The 11,977-nt window shown below is 44.4% G+C and overlaps 1 protein-coding gene across 1 annotated transcript in view; it reads left to right on the top strand.

Moving 5' to 3' along the window:
* The window catches only part of RHOJ (ras homolog family member J), a 73,242-nt gene extending 62,594 nt beyond the window's left edge, over nucleotides 1-10,648 (top strand). The window contains exons 4-5 of the mRNA XM_026654261.1: nucleotides 2,367-2,462; nucleotides 4,215-10,648. Coding sequence (XP_026510046.1) covers nucleotides 2,367-2,462; nucleotides 4,215-4,361 — 243 coding nt within the window. The 3' untranslated portion in view covers nucleotides 4,362-10,648. The remainder of the gene's footprint in view (nucleotides 1-2,366; nucleotides 2,463-4,214) is intronic.
* The last annotated feature ends 1,329 nt before the right edge of the window (nucleotides 10,649-11,977 follow it).

Below are 11,977 nucleotides of genomic sequence, written 5' to 3'. Positions count from 1 at the left end.
GAGCCCGGCTGTGGCCCCGCTCTCCCCGGCGGCCGGAGCGCCGTGCCGCCCCCCTCCAGGTGCCGCCCCAAGCACCAGCTTGGGTGCCTGGTGCCTGGAGCCGGCCCTGGTGAGTCCACCTCGCTACTCACACTGCCTCAGCTGTACTTCTATTTCCCGTGCACTAGCTTGATCAGAGCTACCACAGCTATGTCTACCCATTTAGGAAATTACACCTCTAGCTCTACTGTACCCATATTCTGTGTTAGGGGCTCCTCAAGATCACTGTGATTTTTAACTAAGCTTTAAATTAATTATATTTTTCTGGAGTGGGGGAGCCATTCCCATATTACATCCCCCAACGTTCGCCCCCTTCCCTGAATAGCCTTTCTGGAGCCAACAAGGATTAACAACCTCTTTAGAGCCAACACAGCTCCTTCTAGACCAGCCAGCCCTGCTGAGAGCACTTTCTTCCCTCAGAATTTACCTAGGGATTGTCAGAGTGGATAAGACCCATGATCCATCCAGTCTAGTATCCTGTCTCTGACAGTGGCCAGCACCAGCTGTTTCGGAGAAAGGTGTAAGAACCACAGAGTAAACAGATTGGCAAAGCCAGGCCATGGGCAGCCAGACCTAGTGGTCTGAGCCAGAATCCATAGTCAGGATTCAAGAGTCAGCTATAGGACATCAGAGGCAGGAGACAAACCACAAGTTTATAACCACAGTCAGGCTGGGTCAGGGTACCAGGGTGTCAGAGGCAGGAGACAAAGCAGAGATCAGAACCACATGTCAGAGGTCAGGAGCTAAGCCAGGTCAGATGCCAGGAAGCCAACGCAGGGGAGCAGGAAGCACACAGTCCAGAGCAGGCTGGATCCCAGTTGTTCAGACAGCTTCCTGTTCCTGTTGCTGGCTTAAGTAGGGCCAGCAGGCCAATCAGCTGCTCTGTGGCTCCGCCAATAGGACGTCAGGGGAGGAGCCTCAAACTGGGGCTGGGCTTCATGGGTCCTGGGTCAGCAGCTGTCAGCAGGCTACCAAGAGGAAGGTTGAAGCATGGCTGCTCCTGGGTTTGAGCCCTGTGGGTCATGACACAGATATGGGATAATCTGCCCACCTCATTCGGTCTCATCCTGATCCCTAATAGTTGGAGATAAACCTCATGCTTCTAAGTCTAACATCTCTCTCAAAGGAAGGATTTCCCCTCCTTGGGAGAAAGAGACTGAACCAACCCAGAAATCAGAGCCAGATCAATAATTATTGTTATTCACTCTCAAGCTGCGGAGCAGAGTAGTAGGCACATGACCACCAGTTCAGACCTGTATTTTTCGTTGTCATAATCGTCCTCCAAATGTCATCGGAAATCCCCAACTCAGAGGGTCCCTCCTGCCAAATGGGTAGGCATGAGCTCTGACCTACTGTCGAATGGTCATATTAAGGTGGATACATTCTGCAGAGCTGGGTTTTTAACATCAGTCACTCTGTTGCCAAAACATTTGTGAGATTCAGCTAGGCCAGTTCTGCAGCAACAGCTAACTCACCACACCCACTCTTTGTGGAGGGTCTAATCCTGCAAGGTTCCAAGCATCTCCTGAGAAGCACTGAACACCCCTTGGTGGGAGCTGAAGGTGCTCCTGCCTCTTGCAGGATAGGCCACAAGCCTATAAAAATATTTGGAGAAAAATCAAGGTTTGCCAAATGAGGAAAAAACATTTTTTCAAACTTCTAAAAGGATGCTGCAAATAACGGTGAGTTAGAAATACAGTCGATCCTTTATACCAAGATCTTTTGGAGGCAGTTTTGCAGAATAGCATTTCACTGACAATCAGTATCCTACTTAGTCCATCTTTAGTAAGGTGTAAAAACTCATATTCTCTTTAAAAAAAAAACTGCAGTTGAGGCAGTCAGAGATTAATATCAAAGTGACCCACAATTAAATGTTTTGTTTCAGTTCAACAAACCAAAATGTTTCACGTGGGGCAACCTGACCCAGAACTAAATACTTAATTTTAACAGAAAATTTAAAAAAAAATTGGAAAATTTCAATTTTGCAAAAATTGCATTTTCCATCAAAAAACATTGATGGAAAATTCCCAACCAGCTCTAATACATAGAATTAAGCCTATATGCCTCTTACACAATGTCTTGTTTTCTCTCTTTTCTGCTTTGACCAGAAACTAGAAAGGAGACATTGAGGCCACATGCGTGTGCATATACACAGCGAGCGAGCGAGATAGATACATTATGAACCACCTTTTTAAAAAACTTATCATCTCTAATAGGGGAGAAACGGGGGTGTCATTGAAATATTCGTTCTAGCATGGGGCTGTGGAGCCAACTCATCCACAGGAATGTTGTGTTTAGCACGGTGTGTATGTGTGTTTTACTGCTAGATTGATCTTCGTGACGATCCCAAAACTTTGGCTCGACTACTTTATATGAAGGAGAAACCCCTCACTTACGAACATGGAGTGAAGCTGGCTAAAGAGGTATCATTGTTTTGCATGTCCCTATTGTTAGGACCCAGGCTGCAGAATAGTTTGGCCATAACTGTAGTTTCTGTATATTTCACTCAAATCCAATTCTTTCATTTTTTCCTCCATTTTCACTAACTTGGGCCCAGACTAAAACCTCAACTCCAAACACACTGAATTTTGCATGTCTCTAGTCTTACCTTGATTGTTCCGCAATCCCACTAATAAATCTCTGATATATAACAAGCACACTCCATACGGGAGACATCTGAATGAAATGAAACATCTAACGTTCTTATGTTTGATTTAGGATCAGCCACTGCAGTGTTTTACCATATTTGGTCATAACAAAATGGATACATAACAGGTTGTTTTACACATCACGGTAAAACAAACTGTACATTGTGTGTGTTATTCATTTATGTGAGCCTATAAAGACATTCCATGGTTTTCCTGGGAGAAAATGTACATCTGTGTTTGGCAGAGTAACGTTAGTCGCTGCAAAAAAAAAAAAAAAAAAAAAAATGAATCGCAAACTACAAAAGCTGCATTTAGGCTATAGAGATGGGAATGAGCTGGAAAGTTCTCATCTGGACTGGAGCTGTCCCAAAGTTTCAGTGTGTTTGGATCCAGCTTTTTAGTTAAGGCCCATATGTAGGAGACGGATACAAAAGCTTGTCTAAAATAACACGCTCGTATGTATTCTCTCTGGTGCTACATGGGCTAATCACAATGGGACAAATTCTACTCTTAGTCACTCCCATACAAACACAACCCGCTTGATTCTCATTTACACACTTAAGGCCACTTTACACAGCTAAGTACGGGAGCCGTAAAAGAGACTCAGGCCCATAGACCTCTATTTGATGGGATCTTCTTTTCAGTTCATAATGTATTATTGCTCTGGGTAAGGAGAAGGGATGGAGAAATGAACATGAAATACGTACGTACATCAACGCCAGCAGCATCTGCATTCAGACACAAGCACGTTCCAGCTAGTCACTGCACATATTGGTTATGCTGATATTTAGTCGGAGGGTTCTAAAAGACCAAGCAGAGCTAAAAAGCAGGAGGAATTGCATTTATCCAAATTCATTTCCACAGGCAGGCTCAAGGTCCACACTACACGTGTGCAAGTGCCCACAGAACAGGAGGGTGTTTTTGACTCAGTGGCATGCCCCCGTCAATCCCCTGAGCCTGTAGAAGCGCCTCTGCAACGGCTTCATCTCTGTGGAGTTTGATAGGGTAGGCCAAGAGCATGGAAGGGGAGCTAAGGATAGTTATGTTAAGTGACTCAACCACACTGCCAGGGAGCACTTGAGCCAATACCTCCTGGAAACCCTGCGATCCATCCAATGCCTCCTGGAAACCCTGAGATCCAGCTTCTTCTGTTCAGAGGAACCCCTGTGCAGTGGAAGAGTTCCTACAAACTCTCAGCTGGCATACATGGAGCTTCCTCTTTCTGGCCAGCCCCACCGGCAGACTGTTGCTCCCTCCACGTCTCCCTCTGCACTGAGACAATGCCCTGCATCTATTCTCAATTCCTGTCCCACAAGGCCTACTGGTAGTCCTTTGATCAGATAGGAAGCCAGGCCCAAGGCAGAGCTGGGACTTTAATCCATCTTAAAGGCACGGCTCACTCTATATCAGGGACTTATGTGCACGTGAGGACAACAGGATCTGTGGGTCATGAACATGTCCTATTGTCTTCTTCTCCAAACTGTGTATTTATGACCCCTTTCTCTCTCTCTTTCTCTCCTGCTTAAGATTGGAGCACAGTGTTATTTGGAATGTTCAGCCCTGACACAGAAAGGCCTTAAAACAGTCTTCGATGAAGCAATCCTCACCATTTTTCACCCTAAGAAAAAGAAGAAACGCTGCGTGACGTGCCACAGCTGCTGTACAGTTGTATGAGGTCACTTGAAAAGCAAAGCAGGACAGTGCTATTGTTCAACTAAACCCCCCAGGTTAGAATGGCAATGAGTGTCACACGCAAACTGAAATGGGGAACATGACCAGAAAGGAGTCCTATTAAATCATATATGATTCCTCCGTTCTGTGAAACCTCAGGCTGTAACATGTTAGCCAGCTAATGTCTATTTGCTTTCCTAACCCTATAGAGCTGTATGCAGCCTGTTCCCACACTATGCTCGTTTGCACTGAGCCAGTATAAAACAGGATGTCTGCTAATGGCCGACTCTGAATCAGGTTAGGGTGCTGTGTTGAAAACTTTAAAGACACTGTAAAACCACCAAGAAAAACTTCATTTGTGGCCTTAAGCAAGAATTGATCAAAAGTATAAATTTATAATACTTAAGAATTAAATATGAATGGATCAAAAGCACTGAGAAATCATTAGGAGTTTAATATGTAATCATATACGTTATATATAGGATATACTTTCAAATTACTTTTCTTTATAAAATACTCACTAATTTCAGGATCTACTTTAGTTTGTTTAAAATGACATGAAAGCAAAGCGGTAGTGACTCCAATTCCCAGTCATTTAACTCATGTTACAGCATCAAGCCATCAAAATGGATCAATATTTACCCCCAGATTGAAGGAATGTTCTTTTTACTACACAAAATGACAAATGTCGCTGTTTTACACAGAATGTGTCCAGGCTGGGCCAGGAGGTTTTCAGAAGCTGGGTGAGGGAAAATAGTGTAAGTGAAAAACTGTAGCATAAATTTGCAGAAACAAAGTGATCATATCACCCAAAAATCTTGTGGCAGACATGAAAAACCAGGGAGGTGTTGCATTACCATCAGTATTATAAAGTCACTCTACAGATTGGGTGCATTTCCACATCTCACCCAGCGGATGAAAACAGAAACAAACAAGCCAAAGTCACATTGATGTGAAGTGCTTTACAATGATCCAGTTGCCTTATTTGAAATAGTTTTTTAGAAATGATCTTGTGTAAAGGTATTAATTGGAGCGGACTTTTAAACATGTCTATTTACTGTAGTCCTCTCTCTGCTCTTCATTGCTTTGTCTGTGTCTTCCATGTTCCTTATTGCAATTAGCAGTTAAGGTATAGTGTGGGTATGCTACTCAGGAACTTTCTTTCAGACAATATGCAGGATGATGTGCTGCAGCATGCAGTACGGAGACAGGAAGCCTGAACCTCAAGGGAATGAAAGCTGACAATAAGCACTCTTTACTGTTGAATAAAGTGGGCCTTTTTGCTAAGGTTTCTCCAGGGAGCCTGTTGTTTTGCACATCACAGCAAGATGCCATTATACCACAGACCCTCGGAGGTGAACTGTGAGGGTGTCTTATTACTTACATCTGCCTACGAGTGCCTTGGAAATGCCCATGTAGCTGTCTTGTTATGGATTTCATTTCTGATCGTACCTCTCCAAGGCATACAGTTACAATGCCAGCAAATCCATGTTTCTAGACCTATAAAGTAATTCCCTGTAAAAAGCAACTGCCGGAGTCAGTGTTTCCAGCCCTAGTATGGACCTGCACCCTCTCTCACCAGCAAAGTACTAGCACGGGGATTGATTTACCCACCCAGTGCTTGGAACAGCCAGCATTCTCCTCTTTGGATGTACCGTACAGTGCTCGAGTCTATAGGAGGGCAGCTAGACAGCCTCTGCCATTAACGGGAGATTGGGGAACCAATCCTACAGTCCTTACTCAGGCAAAACTCCCACTGGCTTCAGTGGGATTTTGAGTAAGGACTGTAGCATTCGGCCCAAAGTAAGCAACACCATAGATACAAGGCCCAATCCCATATTCATGGCAATCAAAGACAAAACTCCCATTGACTTCAGTGATGACAGTATCCTTTACTACACAGATATTTATAGAAGGTTTTCCTATGTGAGATCGTTGTCATTATATTGTAAAAGCCTTGCTCTGGATTCCAGCTGCACAGCGCCCATTAAAATCAGTGGGGAGTACATGGCTAGAATGTACTGCCTGTAACTTAAGGGTAAATGAAGCAATTTCTGTTTTAGTAAATGCAACTCATTAGAATTCAAGGGCCCACAATCCTAAGGACACTAATTTATGCTTTGCCGTTGACTCTAAGAGGAGCAGGATCAGATGCCAAAACATTTATATCAGTACAGGTCACCCATTATCTCCGAGACGCAAGGGATATTTAGCTATGGTATTGGTAAATAAGCGTCTTTTGCTAGATTATTGCTAAGGATACGATTCTGTCGTGGAGGTCAAGGATTCCATGACTTTCTGGGACCTCCGGGACTTCTTCCAGGGCAGGGCTGGAGCAGGTGTCAGCCCCAGGACCGCCCAAGCAGCAGCTCCAGGGCTGAAGCAAGGGCCAACGTTGGGTCAGCCCCACTGGGGCTGTCAGCCCCTGCCCCAGGAGCAGCAGCAGGATTAGAGCAGCGGCCAGTGGTCAGCCCCGGGGCCGCTGGAGCAGATCGCTGGTGGTTGGCCTCAGGGTCACCAGAGCAGTAGTCCCCCAGCCTCTGGAATGGCAGCCGGCCCCAGGACCACCAGAGCAGTGATCCTCCAGGCTGCCGGAGCAGCTGGCCAGCGGTCAGCTCCGGAGCCACCGGAGCAGCAATCCTTGGGCCGCTGGAACAGCTGGCCAGCAGTTGCCCCAGAGCAGTGGCTGGGCTTGGATGAGCCCTCCTGAGAATGGAGCAGCAGCGGGGTCAGCCCCCAGTAGCACTGGTTGTTAGTCCCCCATCCTGCCCCCGCAGGGTATTTTTTTGTAAAAGTCAGGGACTGTTTATTGTCCCTGACTTTTAGTAAAAATACCCGTGACAGAATCTTAACCTTAATTCTTACACAGTGGAATTGTGATAAACATTGGGTCACTGTCCGTGGACATGGCTGAACATGAAGTTGTAGTAAGTCAGAGATGCTACAGGAAATCCTGTGTGCGCCTTAGGGTATAAATCCCTAGTGAACACTCTGGATCCCGTTTCATCCTGTCAAAGGGGTTGCCTTAGAATAGGTTGACAGAAAGTGTGGGAAACGTAGCTCAGACCAGAAAGCGAGCCCGGCGATGATGCCATTTTCTTCCGTACGAAAGGAGCTGTGGTTTGCATCTCAGTTAGGTGAATGTGTTAATTTCCTAGTGCAGCTGGGCTGTAGGTAGCATGTCTGGCAGTGGGTTCCCTGGACTCCCACGTATCAGAGGTGCAGCAGGAAAGCTAGGAGCAGATTGAATATAGAAATGTTTGGGGAATATTTTATTGATTTAGGGCCTGACCCAAATCCCCATGACATGAACAAAAGCCCCGCTCCCCCATCAATTTATTTCAAAGGACTTTGTATCAAGGATTTAGAGCTCAATCTGACCTCACTGAGGTTTGTCACTGATTTCAATGGAAGATGGCATGCTTATTCCGTTCCCCGGGAATTGAGTCGATATACAGTATACATATACCTATGCATCCCTGGGTAAGGGAGAAATGGGGGCCAAGTCTCTTTCACCTGAACGGCAATACATGCCCTAAGGTTGGATCTGCCAGATAATGTTACAGCTTCTCTAAACTGAAGAGAAACGAAAACTCTAGATTGACAGCTGAGCTTATCATAAAATAATAAGTACTTTGGAAAAATGCAATATATCATTCCCATCATGCCTCTGAGGAAGCCACAAATAATCGAATGATGGGGTTTGGGTGCTGTTTAATATCAATGGTGCCTGTTAATAATGATGGTATGACATATGATAGGCATGTTAAATCAGAAATTAAATTACCAATTATATCATTAATATAACTGCAGTAATTTTGGGAAACTAAATACTGTGATAATAGATGCTAAAATGCTAATATCCTCATATATTAAAAACTACAGACCTCTGTACAAATCATTGCATAGCAGAGAAAGCAGATGGAGGAATATTATTATTCATGAAAAAATATTTTAATTAATGCGAGGCAAGACTTTTTTGCACTTATAAAGTGAAGTAAATCAATTTTGCAAGGTGATAAAACTGTGAATTAAAGTGATGCTTTCAAGCTGCTTATGACCAAAATTTGACCTATCCTCAAAGGGTAACACTCCACTTAGAAATGGCCTCTGGATTCTATGTATTTTTTAATTTCCTGCCATCAAAAAGAAATGTTTTAAATATACCCACACTTTATGTAGGTCCTACAAGGCCAAATTTTCAAAAAGCCTCTTTAATTGCCCCCTGGTCCCCCAGCCCTGTATTTGTGAGTGCACATATTTCTATGCCCAGTAACTTCCCAGCTGTAAAACTCACTATGTATTTTTGAGGGAAGGAGCTCGGCTTGCATGGGTAAATGTGAGTTGTAGAGGCACAAGTTGATGCCCTTTCCAAATATTGTGGGCAGAGTTAAGGATGACCTTTGAAAATTGGCCTACAGTACCTTGTGCTTTTCTGCTACGGAGCCAGCAGATGGAGTATGAACTGATGAGCAAAGACTATTCCCAGAATTGTTGTGACAACACTGATGGTTCTAAAGCAGAAACACGGAAATGAATAGAAACATCAGATTATTTTTCAAGCACCATTAGAAACAACAGAAACAATAAACATTTGCCTACTGAAAGGCTGTAGACCAGCAATCTAATGTTACGGTGCCAAGCACCTGCAGTGCCCACTGGAAATCAGGCCCTGAATTCATAAGGAAGGCAAATGTTATTTTAAAGCCTATTAGAATAAGTAAAGAGTAAAAACTACTCCAAGAAATTATTTGACAATGATAATAGTTTATCTCAATTGATGTCAAAGCCGTTTCTGACAGACCTACTTTTGTTAATAGCCTGTTATCTTTTCAAATGCTTTCAGATCTTAAAAAGAATGTGCTAAATCCTAGCCTGGGCCTTTTTTAAAAAACCTACATGTTCTATCAAGAGTTGGTTTTAATTAATAACTAAAATGTAAATAGGGTCCCAGCAAAAATTTGAGTGGTGAGCTCTTTGACGGTGCACGCCAATAAATGGATACTTTGTTGTCACACCAGGTCTGATCAAACAATCCTAATGCTTACAGGACTTCCAGAGACTTCAACCTCAGTTATGTATATATATGTAATGCAGGAGAAGGCACTTAGCAATTAAACAAAATATATTCCTGCAGATAGGAGGGCTTGTCTGTCTTGCATGAGAAATTTCTTCAGCCTAATAAAATTCAAGAGCTTTTCTAATTAATTTGGAAGAAGGCTTTTGTCTTAATTATTATTTTTACGAGAACAATTCTGAACCGAGCTGCCACCAGCGACAAACTTTGTTAAGCTTGGCACTCTTAACATACAAACATTCTTAAGTCCATAAAACTGAATGCAGAGCCTGGGGCATGTGGCCTGGACTTGAAAACTAAAGCTGATCTTTTCAGAACTGTCTGAATTGGGCATTCAGCTCCCTTAGGCAACTTTGGATCTCTCAGCCTAAAGATACCAAAGTGGTATCTAATGAGGAGCAACAAGAAAAATGTTTGCACACGTATATTTAAAGACCTGATCCAAAAGCCGCTGATGCTGATAGGATCCTTTCAGTTGACTTCAATGGGCTTCCGATCAGGCCCTAAATTCAACAATAATATACACTATGTTTAGTAGTATTTCTGTGATCTATTTTAACAAGATTGCCCATGTTGCCTGTTCCCCTGTCATGTCATGTAGGAGAGGATGCTACTGACTTAGCGTGGGTCAGATTGTGGCTGGCCCTGCACGCTGGTGCAATGGAGTAAGGGGGTGTGAGGTGCATCCTTATTCTTTTGTGTGTCATACTACCCCTTGTAGCACATGGGCAGTAGCAGTTCCACAGCACCAGTATGTCTCTCTCCCTTTTGCCCTGTAGGTCCTAGCCCTAGTGAGTATGCGTATCTCTCACTGATCTGCCTTTTAAATATCTACCGCGCAACCTGTAAAGAACAAGCTGTTACATCAGATCAAGAAACAAAATGTTTTTCTCAAGAAGGGCCCAATCCGGCACTCAGTGACGTCAATGGGAGTCTTTCCATTGACTTCAGTGGGTTTTGGATTCGACCCTGAAAGCCTGCATTGTTAATCTGAGAATTAAATGCTAAAGATTAAGATAGCTGAGAAAGGAAGCCCTAGGGGCCACGCCTCCTCCCACTGGTGTCAGTGGCCAAACTCCCACTGAGTTCAACAAGAGCAGGATCAGGTGCCTGAAAGACAAGCCGCAACACCAAAGAGGTTTGCTTGATCAGTGGCTCCCATCAAAATCATAGAATCACTGAATATCAGGGTTTGAAGGCACCTCAGGAGGTCATCTAGTCCCACCCCTGCTCAAAGCAGGACCAATCCCCAACTAAATCATCCCAGCCAGGGCTTTGTCAAGCCTGACCTTAAAAACCTCTAAGAAAGGAGATTCCACCACCTCCCGAGGTAACCCATTCCAGTGCTTCACCACCCTCCTAGTGAAAAAGTTTTTCCTAATATCCAACCTAAACCTCCCCCACTGCAACTTGAGACCATCACTCCTTGTTCTGTCATCTGCTAACACTGAGAACAGTCTAGATCCATCCTCTTTGGAACTCCCTTTCAGGTAGTTGAAAGCAGCTATCAAATCCTCTCTCATTCTTCTCTTCTGCAGACTAAACAATCCCAGTTCCCTCAGCCTCTCCTCATAAGTCATGTGCTCCAGCCCCCTAATCATTTTTGTTGCCCTCCGCTGGACTCTTTCCAATTTTTCCACATCCTTCTTGTAGTGTGGGGCCCAAAACTGGACACAGTACTCCAGATGAGGCCTCACCAATGCCGAATAGAGGGGAATGGTCATGTCCCTCGATCTGCTGGCAATGCTCCGACTTATACAGCCCAAAATGCTGTTAGCCTTCTTGGCAACAAGGGCACACTGTTGACTCATATCCAGCTTCTCGTCCACTGTAACCCCTAGGTCCTTTTCTGCAGAACTGCTGCCTAGCCACTCGGTCCCTAGTCTATAGCAGTGCATGGGATTCTTCCGTTCTAAGTGCAGGAGCAAAATTCCACATCGTAGCATGGAACCAGACCTATACAGTGGATGTTTCAGTATTCAGGGACTTATCTGCTCATCTGTGGGGTGTGTCTGTGCTTCATCTCACATGGCTAGCAGTGTCAATTTGGTTTTGGCCAAGATTTTACAAAGTGACTCCTAAGTGTGGGTGCCTCAATCTCTGGGTACCTTAAAGGGCCCAATGCTCAGAAAGCGCTGAACACCCCGTTCTGAAAACCAGGCTCCTCTCAGGTCTCTCAAGTTGGACCCCCAGAAATTGAAGCACCCGTAGTCACTAGCCACTGTTGAAATTCTTGGCCCTTGTTTACACTGGAGATTTCAACCATTGGTGGCAGCCAGCAGTGTAGTTGTTTCAATGCACACCTCTAACGTAGGCTATAACCACCAGATGCATTGGAGCAGCTTAAAGCCTGCTTGAAACCAGGTTCATTTACACTGGTGCAAATTGTGGTGTCTAGTAGTTCACTTTTACAGGATTGGCTGTGGCTCGTGTAGCTACACTGGTGTTAACACCAGCGGTGGTAGCTCTACAGTCATGCTGGCTGTTGCTGCCTGCAAACTCTCTCCTAGTTGTATGGGATAATACCAATTAATTAACATCG

Source organism: Terrapene carolina, unplaced genomic scaffold (genome assembly GCF_002925995.2).
Source record: "Terrapene carolina triunguis isolate 2854851 unplaced genomic scaffold, T_m_triunguis-2.0 Scaffold189, whole genome shotgun sequence".
Classification (NCBI taxonomy): domain Eukaryota; kingdom Metazoa; phylum Chordata; order Testudines; family Emydidae; genus Terrapene; species Terrapene triunguis.
Note: the sequence above shows the minus strand (reverse complement) of the source record. Positions and strands in the feature narration are given on the sequence as shown.